General features: G+C 33.7%; 1 protein-coding gene across 1 annotated transcript; it reads right to left on the bottom strand.

The window, feature by feature from the left end:
- Positions 1-775: 775 nt before the first annotated feature.
- On the bottom strand, positions 776-27787 carry LOC128999096 (protein cortex-like). The gene is made up of 9 exons (XM_054425451.1): positions 27686-27787; positions 23048-23167; positions 20191-20362; positions 18203-18387; positions 16942-17054; positions 14760-14979; positions 12096-12297; positions 11462-11578; positions 776-1398 (listed from the first exon to the last, which is right to left on the bottom strand). The coding sequence occupies exons 1-9, from the start codon at positions 27785-27787 to the stop codon at positions 1256-1258; spliced, it is 1374 nt and encodes a 457-aa protein (XP_054281426.1). The 3' UTR covers positions 776-1255.

Below are 27787 nucleotides of genomic sequence, written 5' to 3'. Positions count from 1 at the left end.
GGTTATTCAGTGTAATATTATACTTTGTTAAGCTAAATAACTCCAACCATCTGTATAGCCTTTAACAGAAAGATCTTCTATCAGTATTAGGCTGATACTATCTTCCAATTTATAATAAATTATCTGTTTAAATATTCTGCTACGTCCAAGAGTTTTATTTAAAAATAATATACATTTAAATTGTATTTTCATTTTTCGACGTTAGCCTCCGGATACGTTGAATATATGAATTGGTGTAAATACATGCTTCTTTGTAATCCAAAATGTTGCTAATGTCGCAACTAGTTTTAGCTTCACGAAGTCAACTTCAGCGTGAAAGGACGCAGTCTTGACTTGATCATTTATTCGTTTTAAATATACCGTTTTACCAAGACCCCACAATAGTAGTGTGGTGTAGTGGGGTCTTGGTTTTGTTCCAATGTCCGTGTTCGTGTCCCTATGTACTTTATGTGAGTTCACGACCTCTTCAGTTGAAATAATCATGACATCCTTTGACGCCTGAACTTGGACATCTTGGATTATAACTGAGTAGGTATTTACATAGGCCTACAATTAATGGAAATTGTATTATATAAAATGTCCCGAAACCACAACCTTTAAATGTGGTTCAAAAATACTTTTAAATGTTCAAGGAGTGGAGAGTTTGAACATTCCTTAAAGATTATAATTTGGCTGCAATGAGGAAAACAAATTTAATTAAATAAAAAACTAAAGTTTGGAGGAATAATATATTTAATAACAAAGTAAATACAGCATAGACTTGTACTACTAAAAACATGCTCATGACATGAAGCAATTTGTTTGAAATAAAAAAATATTTTAAAAATAACAACAAACATAGAGAGTTACTAAAGTAAACATATATCTTTAAACTAAAATCCAAATTCTTAACACTGACTAGAAAAAATATATTTTTCAGTTAATGAATGATATGGCTATTTGCATGTGAAATAAGTTTCAATTAACTAGACCATTTGATTCTTGAGTAGGCCTACCAGAAAGTACCGAATATTTTTGACCAATTGAAATTAGTAATTTATTTAAGTATAACCTTTTTTAAAGCTTTTGACACAATGCATTTAATTGATTGAAAAATTCAAATATCCTTAAAGATTTTAAGGGGTTTGAGAAATTACTTACTATACTTATGGATATAATTCTTAGAAGGTAACTATGCAACCATACCATTGTGATGTAAAACTCTTAGAGTGTTTGCTTAGGTTAAATTGTAGTTTAAAGTCAAAAGACTTGTAGCTTATCTAATAGACAATCCCATGCGTTTTCCTATTTCTAGAGAAGCAGAAATTGAGTTTATTTTGCTGGACTTCTTTGTCCTTTGTTTGAAATTTTGAGGGAGAAAGTCCCAGATCCTAGCTGTCTCGTCACTTCCTGAAGTAGCTAGAAAATACATAGTGAATGTAGTTAATAAAAGATTGCCTGGTCTGCTTTGTAAACATAGCCAAAGAGAATATGCAATAGTTTAGATAAAATCATGAAAAACTTATTTTTCCCTTATTTTTGCGGGTTTTTTGAAGATTTTGTGAAATATATTTTATACTATGTATTACACTCTTTTCTATCTGGTTAGCTAAAGTGTTAGAAGAATATTTAAATCGATTTACTCTTGAACAACAAGTATAAATACAAATATAACACAGTAACCAAACAGAAATAGAGAAAGATATATTATTAAATCCTTTTATACAGGATTGATTAGTGTTAATCAGTTCATATACCAGGTTTACAAATGGTAAACAAAACAAAAACTATATCAAACACACCATAGCACTGATACAACAAATATATTGAACACATATTACCGAAAGATCACAGAGGTGCATTTTAAGTTCTGATCTGATAAGTAGAATACATGGACAAAAGTATGGTACTCAATTATGCACACCACTGATGTCAGGTCAACATATCTTTTGAGTAAACGTTGTTCAACCATTAATTTCAATTTTGGTTGGTTGGTTGACATTTTGTAATTTAAACCAGTTTTAAATTTACCTACTTTTATTAACTTAATTGGATGATTAATACGTTTTTCCCCACGCTATTGGCATTTTAATTTAAGTCAGAGAGTTAGATTAAACACTTTTGGGAAAGCGGTCCAAAACCATTAAGGTTTTCGGTCTTAATACCAACCCACAACATTATGGTAGCTAATTCGATAATACCCTAGTAAGCAGTTTCTTCTATCTTCTTAATCCTGATGGTAGGCACTGTCAAAGTAGGCAGTCAAAACTTTGGTCTTTGGGAGATAACCATGTCGTTGAATTGGTGAAGGTAGTGGACGACTTTTGGATATGTTGCTGCAATATATTTTCGGAGCAAAACAAACCAAAGTTAAATTGTAGTTTGCCCAAAATGGATCACTGGAACGCATCCAAAATGTCGTTCTCTATCTCCTCTAATGCAACAATGCAGTTAGTCCGAAGACTAAGATTCTAAATTAAGAAGTAGGGCCTATACTATACGCTGGACTTATTTTAAAAAACAATCATGACAGGATGAAACTATCGACTCTACAGGTACTAGCTAATTAATTTTGTGATCATAAGTGGATATTCCAACAAAGAATTCAACTACGATTTAATGATTGTGGCCATTTTTCATAAATATTAGTAAAACACAAAAATTGTATGACGTTTTCTACGTCTAAAAACTTACTTTGTAGGACTCCCTCCTAGTCTATTTCCCTCAGAACTCACTTGAAGATGGGATCATATTCTAGATCCTTAAGCGAAAGCGCAGTAAATATTTATATTTAGCGAACTTCCCATATAGTGAATAACTTATTACTAGGTAGGTCTAATAGTAAGATCTCTACCTGGGACCGATTTACTTTTTTGTTTTTATGTCCCTAGATGCTAAAAACACCCTCCGTTCAAATCCATATACATAAAATAACTGGAAGTAAAATGATCTGATTTCAATGAAATTCGGTACAAACAATTAAAACAAACAATTAATTAGCATATTTTATTCTATACAAAATTTTCATAAATAAAATTAATAATAATGCCATGCTTAGTTCAATTCAATTCATATAACTTTATTCATTTAAGTACAATACATCAATAAAGGAATGGCGTCAAGAGTAATTTAATAAAACTAACTTAACTAAAACTCTCGTCATTATCATGCATGGTGTAACAACATTCCATCAATATTAATAGCTTTTCTGCTCAAATAAAGTAAAACAAACAGTGCAACGTAAAAGTGTTTACATGAAAAAATCCAAATTAAAATAATAAATAGAATTATTTTAAAACCAAAAGTTTCAATTTATATGAAATGAAGCAATAACTTATGGAACTAAAACTCTTCAAAGGAGTACATAGCCTTGTTTGTTAGAATTTTTTTTCCAATTTCGATTTAAATTTATTTTTTGAAGTTTCAAATTTAATTTCCTTAGGAAGTTTATTGTCAAATTTGGAACCGGCATATTTAGGTGTCTTTGTGAAAAGTTGCAGAGTATGCAAGCTTGTGGCCAGGTTCTCTCGATTTCTAGTAAAGTAATTGTGGTAGTCTCCAGTAAGTTGTAATTCATCAAATCTGTCTTTTACTGATAAAACTGTTTCATAGACATACATCCCATAAATAGTCATAATATTCTCAGTTTTAAAATGTTCTTTGACTGAAGTTCTGCGTTTTAAATTGCATAATATTCTAAAAGCTTTCTTTTGCATTTTTAGAATTGATTTTAATTTTTTTCCTTTTTTACTGCACCATAAAGTGAAACTCCAAAATATATGATTGAATGTATGTATGAAAAATATAATTTTTAAAGTTTCCTTTTCATATAGGGGTTTTAATCTTGTTAGCGCAAATAGACCAGATGATATTTTAGAAAGTAAGTGATCAATATGATGGCTCCACTTCAAATTTTCAACAATTTATAATCCTAGAAGCATTTGATTTGGTTTTTATTTCGAATTGTGTTGTTATTAACTACAATTTTTGGCAGATTTTGTATTTTAGTTTTGCCTGCTTGGAAACACATAAAATTAGTTTTATCTGTGTTCAAAAGCAAATTATTCTAATTAAAATACTGTTGAGTAATAATATATATACAGTATCAGTATTGGCCTCGGCTTCAAGTTCAGCATATATTTCTGCGGATATTTTTAAATTTGCATCATCAGCATATAAGCAAAGCTTGCTAAAATCTCTTAATTACGGAAAATTTCTCAAATAAAAGATTAATAAAAGGAGGCCTAGGATTGATCCTTGGGGCACCCCATATTTTACTTGCCAAGTACAAGAATTGTAAGCAATTTTATAGTTTTTTATTATTACAGTGACTCAGTTCTGGTTATTGTTTTCTACCAAAAAGATATGAATTGAACCAGTTCAATGCAGTACTATTTTGTCGACTTCCACTGAGCTTTGAAAGTAACAACTCATGAGAAATGGATCAAAAGCTTTACTGAGGTCCATGAACCACTACATACACCATTTACCACTTTAGATTTACTTTCTAAACTATCAACGATGGATTTAATGAAAGCTGTTATGACAGATCTGCCACTGCGGAATCCATGTTGGTAGTCATCAAATGTACCATTATTTTCAAAGAAGCATACCAGTTGGTAATAAACAACCTTTTCATAGATTTTTGAAATTGAAGTTTGATCCTGTTTGTCTGTCTCATTTTTTGAATACACCAGTTTTAATTTTGAGTTTGCTAGGGAAAATTCCTGATATCAAAGATGAGTTAATTAATATAAGATGGGTTATTAGTTTAAGTAGGACTGATTTAGCTTTTTAAAAAAGAACCACGGGAATACCATCGTAGCCAGCACTATAGGAATTTTTGACACTTTTATTAATTTTATCAATGTTGCTTTCATCAATAAAGCTAAATTTGAAGCTCCTTTTATATGAAGGAAGTACATGATGCAGAATATTATCAACAATTTTGAAAGTTTAAGTTTCTTTTACATCTGCAAAATAATTGATGAATTGGCCACAGACCAGGGAAGAGTCAGAACATACATAATTATTTACTATTAGGTTTATATTATGATTATTTATAGTTTTGGCTCCTACTTCAGAATATACGATCTTCCAAGATGCCATATTAACATTGTCATAATTACCAATTTTTCTTTTATAATACTGTTTTTTTTTGTTTTTTTTTAGAAGAATACAATTTATTCCTAAACTGCTTATTTTTTTAAATTTGTTTGCAATTCAACTCTCTAGTTGCTTTGTTAAGATTAATAATATTTTGTCATTCCAACGTTGTCCAAACTTTGTTCAACTTTGTCTCCAATTTTGTCTGTTCATTAGAAATCTACTTAGTATATTGTCTTGAGAGAGTTGATGGAAAGAATGTATTAAAATAACGCATAAATCTATATCTATAAAAGAGGAAGTATGTATGTATGGATGTACCCTATGGACTCCGAAACCACTTGACAGATTGTAATAAAACTTTCAGGCATTATTAAGCATTATTCAAGAAAATATTTGGTTTTACATTACCTTTCTCAGTTCCAAAAGGTAAAGGTAATGTAAAGCCAAATATTTTATATATTACAGTTCCGGGGCTACAACAATGAATTTTAATCATTATTCAAGGATGGTTTGTGTGAAGTTCGGTGCAGATTCGTCAAAAGGGCTTCGCCCCAGAGGGTTTTAAGGGGTCCAATGTCAGACTATTGGAACTACAATGTTTACAAATAAATATTATATTCAAAGCAGATGTTTACTTTTACCAATTGTTTTGTAGGTTTGAATAATCACAACATTCTGTATTAGTCATGATTTGAAATAGTGCCCCACTGTTTCCACAGAATACAGCACAGAAAACTATTTTACTTTTGGATAAGTCCAAATCTATAAAACCCCAATCGCAGCACACCTGTGTACTCAACAACGTTTAAATTCTCCACTATTAAATATGTAAACATAAAAAGTAAAAACCTTTATCAAAGTATTATAAAAAATAAAAGGGATGGCAATGCCTTAATATTTTTATCTTTTGTTCTATACCCACACAATCTAATATAAATTATTAAGTGAATGATAATAATTGTGCCTGCTATCTCAGGTATTCAAATGCCTCCCAATTTGAAATTTGAATTTCGGTTATTAACCCACCCCATTACTGTCGTAAAGAATGAACTCCAACAATACTAATGTGAAACGCAAATCCACCCAAGCTGTGCATCGGAACCAGACAGACAATTAAAAATACCCCCGCCGCAGCAAACCTGCCGACTAAGCGAATTTCCATTTGTCTGAATTGATTTTCAGTTAAATATATTTTAATAACATTAGGTTTAACGAGTACCTAGGTTTGCTGCTACAAGGAAACTAATAAATTGTGTTTTTGAGTAAAATATTGATAGCTTAGTACAAAATAAATAAATTTGCCAAGTTTGATCAAAATATATTCATAAACAAGCAAACTACAACATTTGACAATATTCTCCATAAGAATAACATGGGAATTTTAAATTTACAATTTTTTTAATTTTCTCCGTTACTAATAATCGAACAAAAATACTTTTACATACTAAATTATTTGTTTTTTTAAGCTCTTTAAAAAGGTCTAAAGAGAAATTGGGAAATTTTGTGTTTTGAGGGTCAAAAGTGAGAAAAACCAATTTTTACCCCATAAAACCCCCTGTAAAGCCCCGTTTCCATGGTCCGATCGTGCTGGTTCGCGAACTCATTCAAGTTTATTCCGCCTTACACCTTTAAACCAAATTTCATCAAAATCGGACAAAAATTACTCAAGTTATCGCGTTCACGGACGTATATATATATATATATATATATAAGTCTATATATATATATACATATATAAAAATTTGAACGAATAGTGTTTTTGGCCTCTGGGGACATCAAAATGAAAAAGTAAATCGGTCCCGGGTCTAGGTCTTACCGTGCCACTTAGGTAATAGCTACTTCCCTATAGGGAAATTCGCTAATAGCTACTTCCCTATAGGGAAATTCGCTAATAGCTACTTCCCTATAGGGAAATTCGCTAATAGCTACTTCCCTATAGGGAAATTCGCTAAAAAAGTGATACTAAACTTGATCGAAGCAACAAATCATCAGTGGTAAGTTTAAAGGAGTAATAGTCATGATCCCAAGAATACCGAATATTTAATCCGAATTACCCTTTGAATCTAAGCGACTACAATTTCCTTTGCATCTCGCTTTCCCAATCACCATTATAAGGCATAAGGGCTATCGCTGGTTTAAATTTAGAAAATACATGATTTCACACGGACAGCAGTATGTTACGTGCTCACGTGGTGGTAGGTCCGCCTAAAAACTTATATATTTATACACCTAATGAAAAAATAAAAACATTGTTTGTCCACTGGCAATTAAGTAATATAAATATTATATTTTTGTATTTGGTATACATTTTTATTAGTTATCGTAACGAACAAATTACCATTTAAAACAATAATTGTTAGCGCAGCAACACGCGCCGGGTAACTGCTATTATTTCATAAAAACATCATACTTGTATTCCAAAGGGCATAAATAAAGATTAAGCCATGACTCATGCTGTAAAGCGGATATAAATTGTTCAACGTTTTTATCATACAAATTTATTTATGCTCAAAATAAAAGGAAGAATTATTCAGGCTATATTTTTTGTATTGTTAAAAACTTCAACTATTTGGCCATCATAGTCTGAAAGTTGTGTGTTAACACCCATAGTTTTATAACAGCCCCTATCTAAATTTGTGAAAATGTTATCTATTGCAGTTTTAGTTGTATCGATGATTCTTGTCGGAAAATCATCCAATGACTGGAAGCCATTAGCTTACAACACGCAGTAAGTTTTTCCTGCTGGTGTCATTTAAATTCAGCATATCAATATTAATATCTCCCATAAAAACCACATACTTTTATTTAAAACTAATTATTTCAAGCATTGTATTAAGTACTTTGATAAATTCATATTCATTTTGCTTAGTTGGATTCCTGTAGAAACCAATTATAGTGAGTTTTTTCCTTGGGATAATTTTATCTACTTCTACTAAACAACATTCAAAAATGTGTTCAGTGAAGAGATTTTGAATTTCAAGTAGTATAATTTCATTCAAAGAATAAATGGTTTTGCTAAAATAATAACACCACCACAACTCTCGATTTTTCCGAAACTGGAAGCAACATTGTAACCACTAATATTTAATTTTTCCAGAGAAGAACTTATCATTGTATGCTCTGACAATACTAGGTGTTAGTTCAGCTAGAGTTACTTCTAAAGGTTCAATTGATGATTGCAACCCTCTAATGTTTCGATAATAATACATAAAAAATTGCTTACTCTACTGTTATTTTTCCAATGGGGGTTGCTTGATCTACTAAAAAATTAAAGGTATCGTTTTGGCTTTGACTTGTAGAATCTACCTCCAAATTTAACAATTGTGGCACATGAGCTGTTTTATTCACTTCCACCATTGGCCTATTGCTCTGCTTTAGCAACTCACAGAAGGTGAAGTCGCTGGGCACTACTTTGATCACATTCTCATTCACAGCTGTCACTGAAGGTCGTGATGGTGGGGCAGGTGGCAACATTGGTGTCTCCGGTGAAGGTGTCGGCAGGACTGCTGAAGGTGTTATTGAGGCAGGTGGTGCTGGACAGGGCGATGCCGGGTCTGGGCTCCTACGATCTATTGTTTTATATGATGGTGTCAGCTGAACAGGCGATGTTATGCCGGCTGCTATCATATCCTCTAATGGTTAAGTACTGATATTAATTTCTTCCTTTTTATTAAAGTTGTTATCAATAAAAGACTGGATTCTATTGTTAAATTCACAATTTGTTAAGCCCAGGGTCGATTTACCAAATAGGCACGGTAGGCACGTGCCTAGGGCGCGAGGCAATTGGCTTTTTTTGGGGGCACCAAAATATTGGAAAATAAAAAAAAATTGTGGCTGTATTTGCTTGCGATTGCGGTAAACTGATAATTCCTCGCGGCCGTGTAGACATCTTAACCGTCTCCCGCAATTGCGGCATGATGTTAATTATTTCCTGTGGTTGTGTATACATCATCATTGTCCGTCTCCCGCGATCGCGGCAAAATTCTTACTATTTCTGGCGGACGTGTGGACATAATTATCGTCTTCCTTGATCGTGGCAATATATGAACACATCCTGCGGTCGTGAGGAGATTATCACCGTCTACCGCGACCGAGGCAAAATTCGAATTTTTTCCCGGGGTCGTGTGAACATTATCATCTTTTTGCGCGATCACGATAAAATTCTGATAATCCCTCACAGCCGTGAAGACATCATCGCCTCCTGCGGTCGTGAGGCATTGTCATCCTCTCCCACCATTGCGGATTGTGGCAAATGGTAATCATCTCCCACGGTCGTTTGGAGATCATCATTGTCTTTCACGAATAAGGCAAAATTCTGATCTTTCCCGTGGTTGATTGGACATTATCATCGTCTTACGCGATTGCGGTGAAATTCTGATCATCCCTCGCAGCCGTGTACAATAGTAGACATCACTATTGTAACTCCCGCGATCCTGTAACATCGTAATAGTCTCCCATGATCGTAAAGACATCGTTATCGTCTCCCACGATTATGGCAAAATGTTAATAATATCCCGCAGTCATGAGAAGATCATTATCGTCTTCCGCGATCATGGAAAATTTCTGACTATTTCCCGCGGTTGTGTTGACATTATCTTCGTCTTCTATGATAGCGGCAGTATTCTGACCATCATTCGTGGCTCTCTAGATCTTATTATCGTATTGCGTGATCGCGGTAAAATCATTATCATGTTCCCCGGTCGTTTAGACATAATCATCGTCTCATGCGATCGCGGCAATATTCTGATCATCCTTCACGGCTCTGTAGATCTCATTATCGTATTGCGGTAAAATCATGATCATATCCCGCGGTCGTTTAGACATTATCATCGTCTCATGCGATCGCGGCAAAGTTCTGATCATCCCTCACGGCCATATTATCGTCTCCCGCTGTCACGGAAACGTCATTGTTGTCATGCGGCATTGTGGTAAATTGACAATTCCAGGTAGAAATAAAAAATTCACGCATGTTTCCCGGTTACAAAAAAATCCGCTTAATTTCCGGATTTCCCGGTTGATGGGCACCCTGTTATACATATTGCAAAGGGGCGCTACTATTTTAGTTGTGCCTAGGGCGCTGACATAGTCAAAAACAGGCCTGGTAAAAAAAAAAAAATTAACCGTTTCTTACTTGTCTATGGGATTCTTGGTAGTATGAACTACTGCCTTAATGAGATCAGGCAGACAGGAATTCCTGGACTGGAAAACTCGCCTTCCAATATATATATATGGTTTTAGCCGTTTCCCAAAAACCTTGAACTGCACTGCTTTACTTCCTTAGGAAGAGGATTATAGATGATGAGTCCAGACAAATTTGCATTCCTTTCAGAGAGCGTCAGAGTGGGATATCTATGATTGACCAACCAATCCTTCAGATAATTAACTGTCTACATTATTTCTCTGTAGATGAATAATGAAGGCAATGATAAAATATTTTGCTCCCAAAATATACTCTTCTACATGACTGAAGTGGTGGTAAGCCATTAGGGATATGCACTGCCCTTCTCTGGACGGCAAAGACCTTATAGTAGCATGGATAGAACCACCCCAGACTTCAATATCATATATCATGAATGAAAAAAAAACAACCATAGTAGACTGCAACTAACACTTCCCAATCAAGAAGAGGTTGCAGCGTCCTAAATGCATGGCAGATGCGGTTCAACATACTAAAGTTCTTATACATTAATGGACCATGACAACATATATTATTCATAATTATACGTAAAAATATTGCTACTGAGAACTCTTGTATCTCACACTTATTCAATGAGACCATTTGATGGCTCTTATTGAGAGTCAGGAATTGCATGAAAACAGACTTGGACAGAAGGATGTTCAGTGGTAACCATCTTTATAAGCGATTTAACTGAATCTCCAACTTTGGATTGCAAATTGGTACATAGACCTCCAACCAATAAGGTGTCATATGCATAAAATGTTGATATTTTAATCATACTTAACGAATTAATTTGTTTTATACTAAGCTATTAAAGTTTTACTAAAAATCAAACTTTATTATCCTCCCTGTAGCATCAAACCTAATATTGTTAAACCTAATGTTATTCAAACATGGAATCAATCTGACAAGTTTAAGTCAAAATTCAATCAAGCAAATGGAAATCCCCTTGGTATGCAGGTTTGCCCAATTTTGGCAATCCAAAAGGCGGGAGTATTTTACTAATTGTAATGGAAAATGTCCCCAATAATTCCTTTGATAACATAAAATCACCATCACCAAAAATTAACTTTGAACAATAAAGTATTAATGTTTACCTTGTGAGAATAGTGTCATATGGTGAGATGAGTTGGGAACATTATATAAGAGAGAGGTAATTTTTGACCACAGAACATTACTTGTCAACTAACTTACCAAGTTGCGTACCATCAGGACTCCAGTTGAGGAATTGGACTGGACCTTCATGGCCGTCCATTCTGTCCACAACTCTGTCGAAGGAAGCAAGAACTGAGAGCTGGGAATAAGGGCTACCTAACAAAGGGAATGGCAATTTACTACAAGGAAATATTTTCTTGTAGAACAAGATTATGACAAATTAATTTTATAATACAGTCAGAAAAACTAGCTAAAGTTATCATGGATTTTGTACTTTGATAACAAAAAATGTGTTGACTAAAAGTGATATCACACTAATTTCATGCTTTAAAGTTAAATTACACAAAAATCACATGTGCCAGAATTTTATATCTAAGTACTGGGTGGTGCAAAAAAAAGGAAACCCAAAAATAAATGATTAATAGTTTACTATTAGTTTTTGAACACTGTGCTGTGGCTTGGCTATCGTAGTCCTAGCCTTCGTGAAAACTGTTAAAATGTAAAAGAAACACTTTCAACAATTTTCAACGATCAGCTGATCGATCATTGTTGCAATATTCATGAAATAGCTCTTAGCGTTTGCGTTCCCTTTTTTTTCAACACCCCATACATTTCAAGCTGCATGTCGTCAGCACCCAATACCAATCTGCAGTTTTATGTTTTAACCAACTACCTGTTCCATCATTGTAGACGTTTTGACTGACCACAAGTTCTGCGGATATAGGGTTGAAGGTGATGTTAAGAATGGAGCAGTCGTATGCAGATTCGTAAGTAGCCAGGGGATTGAGAGGATCCAAGACATTGTACAAAGCCATATAACCGAGACAATCAGCAACAACCAGCAAGTGTTTCTTCCACGGATGCCAAGCAACACCCTACATTCAACAAATGTGTAAATAATACATAATACATGATGATGAAGTTCAAGGTTGTTATAGCTTATAGATTATAACAATTTAGTGTTGTTCCTGTGACGGCCCCAAAAATTCCTAGACCCATTACATATCAGTTGGGGAGGTTTTTGCTACACCCTCAAGAAACCCTGTAAATACCGTCACAAAAGCTTTGCTTTATTTAAAATATAAAAGGAGGGTCTGTAATATTGAACTGTTTTAACCGCCCAACTTCTGCGTCAGCCCAGTTTCCTCACCATGGAATATTCCGTCAACCATGACTCAACGCCAGGCCAGGCCAATGTTCCCAGAAGTGTAACGCGCATGGCTGGAATTTGCTGGGCTCTGCTCAGCAAATTCTTCGCTGAACCCAGTAACTGCGCAACTACAGTTTGTCTAACGCCCCAAGTGATCGTTAGGCAGCAGCACTGGCCAACGTTGAACTGACGTCACGTGGCATAGCCGCAATGCTGGTGCCCCTCCACGGCCAACTTGGCTACGGACGGAGAGCACTCAGCTGAAGTTTGTCTAAATTCAAAATTCGTTTCGGTTGGTCGCCTAAATTGGTCTAAGTTGGTATGCCTATCCCCCCTTTTTCTAAAATGGAATTAATCATGACAATCTTCATCTTAGCATTGTAAACCTATAACTTTAATTCGGAATTGTATTTTCTCATAAGCTAGTACTTTGTGATTATAAATTTGTTAATAAGGCAAGTCGAAAGTTACATTATTTTATTATAATAAATTAATCATTCGTTGCGAAGTTTGTAGTTTCATTCAGCAACCTGTCACATTCCATCACCTTATTCGTATGGGTATTATATGAGTCATGGTGGATACCTCGGATGTATGTGAGGAAGAGTTTCAAGTAAATGAAACAAAACACCTATGAATAGTCTGATTCGCAAGACTATTTCAATTTTTATTTTCACTTATTTTGTGTTCAGGAATATTTCTGTAAAGCGATGGAGTTCAGCTAGAGCTTACCTGAGAAAACTAAAGTCCAGGGGCTAATGGATACACAGTAAATACACACAAACCATGACAACAATGTCATTTTGTCCTTATATAGAACTTCTTCAGAGAGTTAATTGCAGAGAAAATGATCTCAGTCAATTGTATTATTATCAATCAAGAATATCAGTTATAATGAATGTGTTAAGTCACTTTTGTAGCCATTATGTATGGGTATTTCAGTAGTGTATACGTATAAATGATGGGAAAAAGTCCCAGAACAGCTTGATAAGTTCTTTACTAATGAAAATATTACAATAAAACTTAACACCAAGTCTTATAAGTAGGTGTTTTTAACAGTTGCATGATGTTTTACAGATTAATAATGTTTGGTGACACATCCCAATCCCACCAAGAATTATTCAACAATTTTAGTGTAATCATGGCTATTTACTATATACCATCATATGGTATTTTATTATATGTATAGGCCACTATAGCACAGAAAACATACTACTATAACCCAGAATACCAACCGCATGGTAAAAAGCATTAAGTGTTTTGAGAGAGCTTTGCCTGAGGCAGCGCCACCAGCGTTGCCATGCACTCAGCATAGCAACGCTGGTGGCGCTGTCTACGATTGACAGGCAAAGCTCTCTCAAAACACTTAATGCTTTTTACCACGCGGTTGGCATTCTGGGTTATAGTAATATGTTTTCTGTGACTATAGTCAACGGTTTGGCATATCTGACTTTTGGTGTCCCAACTGTGGTGTTACCTAGTAAGCCCAGGTCATCTGAAGGAAGAAGACCAACTAGCAGGGTAGCAGGGATAGTTACTCAGTTTCTGAACCACCAAATAAGTCTCTTATGTTACTTTGGGGCTTATTATAGTTTGAACTTTATGTTAATTTACGAAGGTAGTTATAACAGCTGGTTTACAATATTATTCACTCAGACAGGACCACAAAAGTTCATATAGGCCCAACAAACTTCAAAAAAAGAAAGAGAAAGGTGAATTAGCATTAGAGAATAATTATAAAATTTTCGGAAGTGAAGGGTATTTATGAAAGGGTATTTATTGATTTTATTGAAAATTTCACCCAATAAGAAAAGGGGTTTTTTGTCTTAGGTTTAACTTTTTACAGTATTTTTCTTTTTAATTGCTAAAATATGCTGAAATATCATAGCTGAGATTGTTTCAACCAGGGACTTTTTATCCAGGGTTATGTTTAGAATATTAAATACTTTATTGCATAAACTTGTCTGTTAATCAATGTAATCTTTCTGAACAAATAAAGTAAATGGTATTAAATCTTACAGTCATTGATGAATGTAAGATTTATTTTTACCCTTTAATTAATCGAGTGTAAATTATTTTCCAAAAGCCATGTGTGATTAAATAGTATATATTTTTTAAACATACCATAGCTAATGTTGACAAGTAACACAACATTCCTTGTAACTTGTTATAGTCATATTCACTTACCCTAGAAGGACCCATCATAACAATGTTGAACAGACAATTATACTTTGTAGTCTCATATATGGCTATCTCGTTTGACATGTGGGTAACAGCTAAGTATGTTCCATCGGGGGAGGCCCCGAGACTAACAATGGATTCCTCTTTATGCATTGCCACAATCTGGAGAAACATGTGAAGACCTTTGTTGACATAGTGGGCAGTCACTGAACCCAAGCAACAGCCCCTAAAAAAATCAATCCACCATATAATTTAAAAGAAAAAAATAAATTACCAAAGTAATCATTTTCCTAGCTGCTAAATTACACAGTGTTTACTTAGAGTGCAAGAATACTATTCCCTATCATTTATTCAACCTGCATTTATTCACATCAACTCTTCAAGTCACAAAAGGTAAGAATAATGGCCATGTAACAAAACCTTACTTTAAAACTATTTATGCAAGCATACTTTTATAATAATGCCTGGGACACTACCAGCCTGGGCATTGGGAAATCCAGTACAATATTGTTAGACTGCTAGTGCTAGGTCTGATCCTTGGATGAACGGTGAAAGCATTGTCGGATACAGACAGGATACAGCAGTGTAGATTGATGGTTTAGTCTGGTTCAACTCATGAGGACCAACTTCTCTTTAGCAGAGCTCGGTGGAACGCGCTCAACTGCCCACAGGTAGAGGTTTGGGTCAAGATTGATGAATTAATTCGTTTTACCTAATCTTATTCCATTTAAATATAATTTTCAATACCCTCCACCCAATAATAATTATATTCTTTGATTTTATGATACACTGCTAATGGTTTGTGCATACCTAATCCATTGATAATAAATTATAAAATTAATATTATCCTTATGAATGCCGTAGAGAGAGCTAGTGATTGTCGCCAATAAAACGTGCCGCCACTGGCCAAGCTGCCAGTATCTACAGAGTCATATACAGCACTGCACACTCACACCTGGTGTTCAGTTGTCCAAATAGTTCCATTAATAGCATGATTACTATTTGTAAATTTTAAAATTTGTAAATTAAATTGTAAAATTAAATTTGTAAATTTGAGTAGTCTGTGATAGATTCAGAAGTCTCACACTACAGGCTGGCTACCTGTGTGCGTAAAAATATTTTCCCTCCTCTCCCTTAAAAAAAAAAAAAAAAAAAAAAAAAATACGCTTACTCCTCAGGGGCACAGACCTAGGAATCGGAAGAAAATGGTTAACATAAGCATAGGTCGATATGCACATAAAATTAAAGGTCTTCACTAGTAGATTACAATGCCGTAAATTCAAGCTCAAAGAACGCCTGAGTGAAAAATGGTAGTCGTTCAAAAATTCAAAATGGCAGATTCAAGAAATCTTTGAACGGCCGCCATTTTGTAACGGATGATCCTTTTTAGGCGCGGTTTCCGGCATTGAACTCTGCTAGCTAAGCCCTTTAAACTGATGTGCATATTGACCTATGCTCCTTTTTAAGATTTCCTTCTGACTCCTTGCGTCCTTGCGTCCTGACGTCCCTATGATATGACAGAAAATTGATAGTTCCTTAAAAAAGTAGATTTTTAGGTGTGGTGTTGATGTACCAAATCTTATTGATTTATCTGTTGTTGTTTAGAAAATATTAAGCCCGTGCGGGACTTTATATACACCCTGTATACATAAATAGGCATCGTTGAATTAATAAATAATCCCTGGGTCTCAAAGAGTTAGGAAATAAATGTTTGGATCTCTCTGCTGAAGTACTGTACCTTACACGATTCCTTTTTTATGCATATCTAATACAAAATCACTGCTTTTTGGATATAATTTAAGAGATAGTCAATTTGTAACACCCCCTTGACATATTTCCCTCAAAGAATTGAATTTAAAACTTACTCAATTAACTTGAAATTGAATTAAGTTGAATTGGACTTGTTGCTCTGAAGGAGACATGTAGGTACCAACTAAAAAACATCCATACTGTACAAAGTTCTGAAGATTAAATATCTACTATTTATTAACCTTAATTATGGTATGTTACTTGAATTGCTATATTACTTGATGTGTCATATATTAAAAATGAAAAATGACATGCAATTATTATTAGAAACAAATTCTACGAATAAAATGTAAAAACCCAGTGACATTTACAAACTTATCTACCCCTAATCGTCTGTTGTATGTTGATATAGGATATAGGATAGGTTATTCATACTTACATGTACATGATGGGACTTCTAGGATGGAAGGCACAGCAAGATATGAAACAGCTGAGATGACAGGGTGCGGATCTTTTTGTAGTTAATTCCTCATTAATGTTCATATCTGAATACTATACAGTAGAAACTCGTTATGAGTGAGTATTGTTTAGTTGCATTCACACAATAATACAGGTATACAAATGGTTGCGTGTATAAATGATGGTAATGAGTTGGGAACATGATTTGTGATTTTAAAGATTGTTGTCATTCTAGTTGTAAATATAGGAGAGAGCACTCACTGTATATGGCACTCAATCTATACAACTACCGGTACTTATTGTCCGACCTTTCTAAATACGTACACATTTTAATCAGTGAAACAAATTTTTTAGCAATATCCCAAAGATATGATGTGTATGGGATATTTTAAATGTAGGCCTGTTACTAAAATAAAGGGTTTGCAATTGTGTAAATTTATCTATTGCTAATAGATTAGATGACAGTTTACAATTAATTTACTAAGAGTCTCACAAGTTTTGGTTATGTTTAAAGATGGTACATTTTTCATACTTCAACATTGTTGTATAATTGATAATTATGACATGTCATAATAAAACTAAGTAAACGGTACTGATGATGTCTTTGCTAAGTATAAATGAATTTGGAAGAATAGTCTTAACATTTGTTTTCGCAGTACAACGACTTTCAGTACCTCTATCAGTTAAGCTATAGACCCAAGAGAGCATTTTCTTTGAATTCATATTGGTGAATTTAGAACATGTTTTGTAATCAATGCTATGTAAAATAATCAAACTATTATGTTTACAAAAAAAAGAAGGATCAGAATATTACAAATTATTTACACAAGATCAGTATCCGACATGAAATTGTTCCCAATCATCAAAGACTAGAGCTATAAAAAAAAAACTATGTAGGTATAACTACTAGAAATATGGTAAGTTTTAAAATGAATTTCTCATTAACATTATATACCAGTTGAAAGATAAATAGCAAATTAATAAACTTAATAATAATTTATAGGATTACCTTATTGAATTTATTATTCAAGGATTTGATTTTTGAAGCAGTCAAAGTAAATATTTCCAGGAAGTTGACCCAGTAATATGCAATACACACTGTACACGAGGGCCTACTAATATTTATGTAAGAATGTAGGTAGCAAGAGTAGGCCTAAATTATTTACATTACACTATTCATCTACGGAATTGTACAAATTTGTTAGAGTGAATGAAGCTATTTTGATTTGAATGTGAAATACCTTGAAAGCGCCACATCTAGACGCCATAAACAGTCCAGTTCCGTCCACATTCCATTTAACACAGCAGGTATCCTTGTAGTCTATCTTGAGTGTCTGGTTGTTTGAAGCCTGCCAAAGGTACACACTTCTTGGAAACGACACTGTCAGATACCCAGTCACACTCCAGTCCACTATGTTGCACCCATCTTAAACAAAAATTCAATCCAGCTCATTCAAATAGCGTGACGGAACAGAAATCTATGACAGCAATGTCAAGGGTTCATGCCCCATTTATTAAAATACCCCCGCCGCAGCAAACCTGCAGATCAAGCGAATTTCCATTTACCTGGCTTGATTTCTAATAAAATATTCCGTTAAAACTGGAAGGTTTTGAGGTGTTTTTTTTATTGAAAAGTTGATAGCTTAGTATGAAATAAACAAAACTGCCACTTTGATTAAAATATATCCATAAACAAGCAAACTACAACAGTTTATTTATTCTCTGTAAGAAGAACATGGGAATTTTAAATTTAACATTTTTTGAACTATCCCTCTAACCATTTGACATTACAACAACGCTGCCATGTACAAAATTATTTCTTTTTTTAACCTCGACAAAATTGTTTGGAAAGAAATTATGAAATTTTGTGTTTTAAGGGTCAACGGTCAAAAATGGGAAAAATAAATTTTTACCCTATAAAACCCCCCATAAACCCTCGCTCCCATGGTCCAATTGTGCTGGTTTGCAAACTCGTTTGAATAAATTTAGTTTTACATACGTTTGACGTTTGTACCAAATTTCATCTGATCATTTTTGCTTGAGTTATCATGCTAACGGACACATTTATATGAATTTGAACGGAGGGTGTTTTTGCGTTCTGGGGACCTCAAAACAAATAAGTAAATCGGTAACGGGTCTAGGACTAACCATGAGACCTACAGTACAATAGCTTATTCCCAATGGGAATTTCGCTAAAAGGTTTAAATAACTGCTTTTAGACAATCTATATAGGCCTAATTTCAGATACAACTAGTTTGAGCTCCTACAATATGGAACCATCATCACAAGGATGTTTTCCTAGCTAAAGGTGTTAAATTTAAGACATGTTAATAACTAACACACACATACAGGGTACATTTACAAATATTGGTCAGTTAATAACAGATGCTAGCTTGGTTTCAGTCCAGAGTTAAATCCCAATTATTGTTAAAAATATTCAGTACATAATGCACTCTTGTTCTGTATCGCCTTTGCTTTACTTGAAACATTCCACGTACTGGCCTGAGGCCCATGTGGACTGATATAAATGCAAGGTTTTATAGATTATAGATAATGCCAACCTCTGGGTTGTTGGTAAAACTGTAATATACATGTGTACATGAATTCATTATTTTGTTATATGTCTAACTCAGGTTATACATACGAAAATTACCTTGAGTGGACTTAAAATTGTATGATTAAATTATTTTTATTTATTTTTAGTTTATTTTCATGAAAAATGTTGTGCTGGACAGATTGTGAATGCTTCAGATATGGACATGGAATTTCTGGATCTGGCTTCAGGACTGACTGAAATTGGTGTTGGTTTATAAATTTGTACTCAATTTAATCTGAACTGATTGATTATTGTATATGATAATCATTGTATCTACAGATTTAAAAACCTAAACAATTAAAATTTTACTTTTGGAATTTAACAATGTATGAATACTGTACTTCATTCCCTGTAAAAAAGAATTTGCTAAGAGAAAATGAGTGCATACAGCAATTTAAATGTACTATAACACTGATTACAGAAGTTTATACAAAAGAAAAAGTCATTTAAAACATTTATGAAATACAAAATTTATCATTGAAAAAAGTTTACTATTTTCCCCTCTTTACATACCACATATTGACATATCCTACATAGCTGAAGAATTTTTTTTCATGTTCCTGAGGTTAGTGATCTTAACACAATTAAATTACATCCATGCTTAGATGTGTAGGAATACAACACAGTACTCACAGACATTTTGACGCATATTGGGCAAGTCCAAGACAATGTTTGGGGAAAGGAGGTGAGGCTTACAACGAGACTTGACTGGCCATTGTGCGGACCAGCTGTCGGGTCGACAGTGGAGGGAGAGCGAGGACGCCAGCAGCTGCTTGTAGAGCTCCTTAGACTTCCAGTAAGGTTCCTGAAACATCAAGGAAGGAGAAGAATGTTGATATAGTGTCCATATCCTGGTGGGACAAAATTAAGTCAGAAATGGAGAGAGTAATAGATACAAAAGATGATGCAGAGGACAGAACAAAATGGAAAAGTTTTCTTGGTGCAACTATAAATATCCCCTTTGATATAGGATGGCCATAGGTGAAAGCACGAATACTTGAACAAACACCGTATGGATCATAAACATAAAAAAATGATGTTACCGGCCCGAAAGTAAACATTATTTAACATTACTTAAATAGAACTGTCTAAACCATATGTTAATGTTATTGGTGTAGAATTCAGGCCTGTTACTCATTTGTTTATGCTTATGATCCAATGCCACTATCTGTTCTAATATTCATGGGTGAAAGTAAGTAGTGTCTTTACATTACCTAGCTGTCTACAAGAGTTTTAACCTTTCTCTAGCTGTTCCAAGCTTTAGGATAAAAAATGTATACAGTACACAATGTCAATCACTTATCTTCCATTGTGTTGTAAACTGTCAATTGGAGGAACATGTGGCCTCATGCATAGCTATGGTACCATCCTATTCAATGTACTGCGACTTGGCAAATTTAAACTTATCTCATGCATTTGTTTGTTTGTTTGCATTTGTTCAATACAAATAGTACAATATTACATTGGTTAAAATAAGTACCTTACATTCATTAACATGGATATACAGTGATAACAATTATTATTGTTGTCAGATATTTCAGCCTTTTATTCAACAATACACATTTATATAAATACCTCTGACTCAGCGAACCTGCAGACTAGGCAAATAGTTTTTTTTTACAGATTCATAATACAATCCTCATATGTAATATATTGATCTGTTGGGTAAAAGGAAATTCATCCTTAAACCTACGCTCATGGACATTTTTAAGTCACATGAAGGGTTTTTTTTCCTAGGACGCTAGGCACGAGCCTGGGATTGTTTTTCACATTACTTCAGGCTAGACCTAGGGGTTGCGGCATTATCACTTTGATCAAATGGTGCCTTGGCGGGGATCAAACCCGGGACCTCAGGGACTGAAGTCCCGTGCTCTAACCACTGCGCCAGCTCGCTCCCCCAAAACATGAAGGGGTGTAATACTGTAGAAGCACTGGGTTATATTCCCCAAGTGCAATTTGACTAAATACACACTGGCCAAAAACACGTTTTCATACATATATGTATATATATATATACAGCAAGATTTGAACTTTTTGCAATAGTAATTTACTAAGGAAAATATATACATTTTCAATTCGTATGTATTATCCATCACAAAATTGTTTACTTTCAACTGGTTTATTTTCAAGCATGGCCAAAAAAGTCAAACAGAACATTTCACCCCACACATATCATAGCATCCGCTTCTTTTTGTGACTGTGATCAGGAATATATGTTACTTTTTATAATATTATAATGATGAAGTAAAATATTTGGGAAAATTTCACTTTTTTCACTCTAAATTATTTTGAAAATTTATGCATACCGTCTATCTTTATTATAGTCAATATTTGAACTTCATTTTGTTTGAGTTAAGCCTCCGAATCACTGATCAATACGTGTACTGGTGAAATTACCTGCTGTCAAGTGATCCTTTTGACCTTGAAAGGCGACCGGTTTCGATCCTCACGGGATCATCTTCAGGCGGACGTCGTCATCGTCTTTTCGTTCTTGCGAACACGTCGTTTTTTAAAAAACATTGAGTAGACAGTTTTTAACATTTAAAACATGTTTTAAATGTTAACAACATCTATTCTCAATATGTACAATATGTATTGTAATGGGCACCCTTAACCCCATTACACAAACCCCACATGTTTTAAATGTTAAAAACTGTCTACTCAATGTTTTTTAAAAAACGACGTGTTCGCAAGAACGAAAAGACGATGACGACGTCCGCCTGAAGATGATCCCGTGAGGATCGAAACCGGTCGCCTTTCAAGGTCAAAAGGATCACTTGACAGCAGGTAATTTCACCAGTACACAATATTTGAAGCAGAGGGTTTTTTACTGAGTCTGGGTTAAGAAAAAACCAAATGTGTGTCTCTTTATTTTTAAGACCTTGATGCCTTGTGTTGTTAACAAATAACATGTCACTGAATCCAAGATATGAATAAGACTAATGTTTAAACCATCCAGTTTAAATTGGTCATAATTGACCAATGTGTTGATTGATTAATGTTTAAATAATTGACATAGAACTGAATACAAAACCATCTATGCACCTATGGACGATTCACATGATAGATAATGAAAGAGACTCCCCCGAAAAAACAAACAAACAAAAAAACACCAAGAAAATGAAAATGTCCTTTTGAATTTTTATTTTAAATGGTTTTTATTCAAAGATAAATTTGCTTCAATCTGTGTCCAGTATTAATTACATTGGGCTCAATGAGTACTCTGGTTTGCTGCTATTAAAAAAAACAAAAGTTTTTATTTTTGTTACATGTAAAAACCTGTGACAAAAAACAAACGTGCCAAATAAATATGTACAGTATGTACAAAAAAGATCCAACTGCAATAAATCTATTTAACATGGAGAGAAAACTTTAATTGAATGTATAAATAATTCAAAGACATGGGGGTGTTAATCAAATATATATTGAACACTGTATTCCTCAATACAACAAAAATTATGAAAATATCAACTTTTAAATTTAATTTTACCTGGTGTATTATGGCATCATCACAAACTTTCTCGTCACTTTTTGGGGAATCTATGAATCGGTGTTGAACTGTCTCACGATTTCGTATGAACCGATCCCAGACTTTAACTTCATGCTGAAGCTGAAACACAAATACAAAAAAATACAAACATTATATTATATGTTTACAATTATACAGGGTGTCCGGTCATAAGTGTTAAATAAAATTTTGCATTAAACTACATGGTAATGGTGACAGAATGTCGCAAATTTCAGGTTCCCAACTTCAACAGTTAGAGAATAACAAATAAATTAAGATTTTTCAAAAATTATTGTAGTTGTTATGAAAAAGGTTATTTTACTCTGTTAAAAATTCACTTACTGTCAATTTAAATGTCATTTTCAGAATTTTCACAAAATTTTAAATAGATATAACACATAATCGTTGGGGTACGGAAAAATATTCTATTTAAAATTCTTCGTTAAACAAATTATTTTTATTTCGACGAAAATGTAAATAACATTCAGCAATTTATATCTCGGTTGTTGAGTTCCGCTGAGTTGATCAAATATGACTAAAAACTTCCTTATTTAAAGGACTTTACAACGGTGTATAATAGTTTTTACCGTATTTCAAATTTCCTAATGTAATTCGATCATTATTATGAAAAAACATGGTAGGGCGAAGAAAATCTATTGTGAAGAATAATACGTTTAAGTGCAGGCAACAAACAATTTGTATTTTTTCTCGCATGCAACGCTTTGTTTATAACTACCAAGCTAAGAAAAGAAACATAGTAGTAAAATGTGTTTGTGATAGAGTTACGGTATCGTATATTTTTCATATAAGATTTAAATTATCTCCCTGAATTTCTAGTTTGTTGAATGGATTTAGTCAATAGATTCAGGTATTTTACTGATAACAATACTTTATCCAAGCGATAAGAAAACAAAGCGAACCAGTAGTCATATCTTAAAAAGATCTATCAGTCACATGTGGACAGTTGGCCCTAATCGGTCAACTATGTCTTTTTCGATTCGGGAGTATGTTGAAATGCATTTTATTTATGGTTTGTGTAACGGTAATGCGTCGGCTGCTCAGAGAGAGTACCAGAATCGGTATCCTGATCGCACCACCCCCAGTACTCAGGTGTTTACTAGAGTGCATCAATGTTTGCTGGAAACAGGATCGGTTGAGAAGAAGAAGAAAGAAGTAGGACCTGTGCATGATGTTGCAGCTGAAGAGGGTGTAATTCAGAGAGTTATGGATAATCCTACTACAAGTGTTAGACAGCTTGCCCTTGAAACTAGTATGTCCCGGTGGAAAGTACATAAAGTGTTTAAGGACAATAACTTCCATCCGTATCAATTTACAAAGGTCCAAGGATTGGAGCCTCGGACAAAGTATGTCATTGATTTGTTTAATGTGTTAACTATCCTTTCATATTAAAATTAAAGTGTGTATTGTGTTTTTTACTAATGTATTGTGTTTTTTAATTACAAATTTTCCAAAAGTCTTAAAAAAAAACTCTTTAGTTTGATGGAAGTGTAGTCTGGTCAATCATAAATTATACACACCATCATCATCAGTGGTCAGCTCATAAATAGTAAGTAAAATTTTATTATTTTTACAATATCTGTTTTGGCTTGACCGTGATTTTTCACAATAGTGCGTAAAATTCACCACGGATTTGACAGTAGGTAAAAGTTGTAATACATCATTGTAAAGCCCTTTAAATAAGGAAGTTTTTAGTCATATTTGATAACCTCGCCCGAACTCAACAACCGAGAAATAAATTGCTGAATGTTATTTACATTTTCGTCGATATAAAAATAATTTGTTTAACGAAGAATTTTAAATATAATATTTTTCCGTATCCCAACGATTATGTGTTATATCTATTTAAAATTTTGTGAGGATTCTGAATATGACATTGAAATTGACAGTAAGTGAATTTTTAACAGAGTATTATAACCTTTTTCATAACAACTACAATAATTTTTGAAAAATTTTAATTTATTTGTTATTCTCTAACTGTTGGGAACCTCAAATTTGCGATATTCTGTCACCATTACCATGTAGTTTAATGCAAAATTTTATTTAACACTTATGACCGGACACCCTGTATACGTATAGTCTATAAGATAATAAATTTCTACAAGATGCAAGAAGGAAGATACATAGCATTTTGGAAATATAAGTGATATTTTGTAAGACCTTTTAAATGTTTTCATAACTGCCCCATCTTTTAAATGTAATAAGTTTATAGATAGTTGTACTGTATTTCAACCATTATTTACGCTATACTCGTATACATGGAGTTGGGCTTAAACTGTCACAAATTTATTCCCTTTTAATTTAATAAAGCAATGCTTTCAGTAAAACCAACCGTTCGCGAGATAGATTGCAAAACCAAAGGAATGGTCAAATTTATGCTATTTCGTTAACAAGTGGCAGGCCCCGCGGCACGCGGAGGTACCTCGAGGTGGATAACTTGGATTTTATGTTATGGGCCCAACATATCCAAAAATCAAAACTACCCAACCTTTTGCATACCACAATGTCTTATTTTACTGGACTATATCATGAAACCAAATTCTACAGCCAAACCTTGAAAGTAAAATACCAATATTTACAATTATTTCATCCCTGGAAAAACCTTAAATCGCTAACTAATCTTGTATCATTAAAATAAATCAAAACAACTAATGTAATAAACTACATACTTACACCTTGAGAAAATTCAATAGGAGACATTAGAACAATATAAAAACAAACCCCTGTTACTCACTAACCTATAACATCAAAGAACAAATTAAAATATATCAGGAAAGATAACTAACTAGATGGATTTAAAGCTGACATGAGAATAGATTCTGATAAGAAAGTTATGTTTCTACCTGTCTTTGTAAGTCCGTCAGTATGACCAACTATCTCAAATTTCCCATAATTTTGTCCACGTTATAGTTATTTTTATAGTGTTAACATTTCTCTTTGCATAATTTTCCTTATTTATCATTCATTTTAAATTAGTTCAAGTAAAATAATTAGGGTATAGGTTTTGAAATAACTTAATGCGTTCCAATGCAAATTTACTTTCCAATGTAACTTTTTGTCAAGTTCCTTAGAAAGTATCCGATTTTCATAACAATTCTTATGAAATATACTTAAGATAAAATAATTGAAATTGTATTTCATGCCTAACAAACATGTCTTTGTGAAGTTCAAACGATAATGTTATATCACAATACAACTATTTGGTGAAGGTAAAAATAAAGAACAGTCATCCATAAATTTATCAAAAATTAGTTTCACATCCACATGTTTAGTTTGCACGAGCTCATCCATAACAATCCTTAATTGCTATTGCTAGATTGTAAATAGGTACACCATAAACCATGGCTCTTTTCTGTATGACTGATTTATCATGGAGACACAGCTGAATATGATGTGTTAACAAAATAGTATAACTGGGTACCTTTGATTTAGATTTTTTTTATTCGCTCAACTAAAAGTCTGAAGGTTACCAATTTCATCAGTTTTAAAAAGTGTGGCAATACAAGTTAAAAGTTAACTCCTTCCAAGCAAACCTAGTCTAAACAAATTTCCTTATGACTGTTTGGATTTTCACTTCAATATTTCCTTAAACATGACGTCATATTTTATTCCTTATTTAGATAAAAAATAATAGATACAAGGATTGGTTTTTTTTGTTTTTTTTTTTATTTAAATGAATGGCTTATGATAGTATAGTCCTAAGACAAATAAATTGGCTAAATAAAAATTATCAAAATATATCCATAAACAAGAAAAGAAAGAAAACTAAAACAGTTCCATATCATTACTCTCCATAAGAGTAATGTTGAAATTTAAAATTTACAGTTTGTTGACCTTACTCTGTAACCATTAAGCGTACAGGTATAAGAGTACCTACAAAATTAAAATTTATTAGAGATAAATTGTGAAATTTTATGTTTCTTCGGGTTAACAAAATGGAAAACCCAATATAAGCTATGAATTTGAACAGTGTTTTTAGTCTCCTCTTCTAAATCATCTTCTATTTAGGTTTGGTATAAAAAAAAGCACTTCAGGCGCTGCCCCATGATAGTGATAGCATTGATTATACATATAATCAATATGGTAATAGTGATATGAATAAATCATTCAAATTGTCTTAATTTAGTAGCTTTCTGTTAAAAAAGAGAAAAAGTTATATAATCTCATAAGTCGCATATACTCTACAAATCTAAATTTTGTTTGGCTTGATCACAAATAATTCCTCTTATTTGGACGATTAAATTTGATATCGGTTCCTGTTCCTCTTAGATGTAAATTGATATCAAGATTCTAGATGAACTATAGTCCTCGCCACCCTAAGTTGAGGCAGCCCAAGGCCGCACGGCGTGTATCTAGTGCGGCCTTTGGCTGCCTCAACTTAGGGTGGCGAGGACTATATACATATATGTTCTCTTTTGTCACCCTCCAAATGTTACTACAGTAAATGTCAGCGGTTCCCCAGTATTTCGGTTCAGTTAGCGTCAACAGTTGACCCAAGGGATCGGTCCAGCCTGGAAATAATCGTCTTAGACCAAGCTCGGGTCAGATAATTGATGTAAGATGTGTGTGTGTGTGGGCAGCTGGGCAGCTTGATTTTCGCACCGAGCCGAACCGAGCCACGGCCACTTTTAACTCCTCCGCGGCCTGGTAGAATTGGTAACGTTGCAAGTGTTGTCTAGCGCCAGACGTCCCATAAGATAACAT

Source organism: Macrosteles quadrilineatus, unplaced genomic scaffold (genome assembly GCF_028750875.1).
Source record: "Macrosteles quadrilineatus isolate MER2022 unplaced genomic scaffold, UCM_ALF_1.0 Scaffold_7__1_contigs__length_78375512, whole genome shotgun sequence".
NCBI lineage: Eukaryota > Metazoa > Arthropoda > Insecta > Hemiptera > Cicadellidae > Macrosteles > Macrosteles quadrilineatus.
The sequence above is the reverse complement of the archived record's forward strand: the minus strand, read 5'-3'. Positions and strand labels throughout refer to the sequence as shown.

What these genes read in the sequence shown, in the direction of transcription:
- LOC128999096 (XM_054425451.1), bottom strand. Translation starts at nt 27,787, where the DNA reads ATGTTATCTTATGGGACGTCTGGCGCTAGACAACACTTGCAACGTTAC. An exon ending in CCGTGGCTCGGTTCGGCTCG is followed by an intron (nt 23,168 to 27,685) that starts GTGCGAAAATCA and finishes TTTGTGTTTCAG; the next exon opens with CTTCAGCATGAAGTTAAAGT. An exon ending in TTATGATGGGTCCTTCTAGG is followed by an intron (nt 12,298 to 14,759) that starts GTAAGTGAATAT and finishes TGTTGAATGTAG; the next exon opens with GGTGTTGCTTGGCATCCGTG.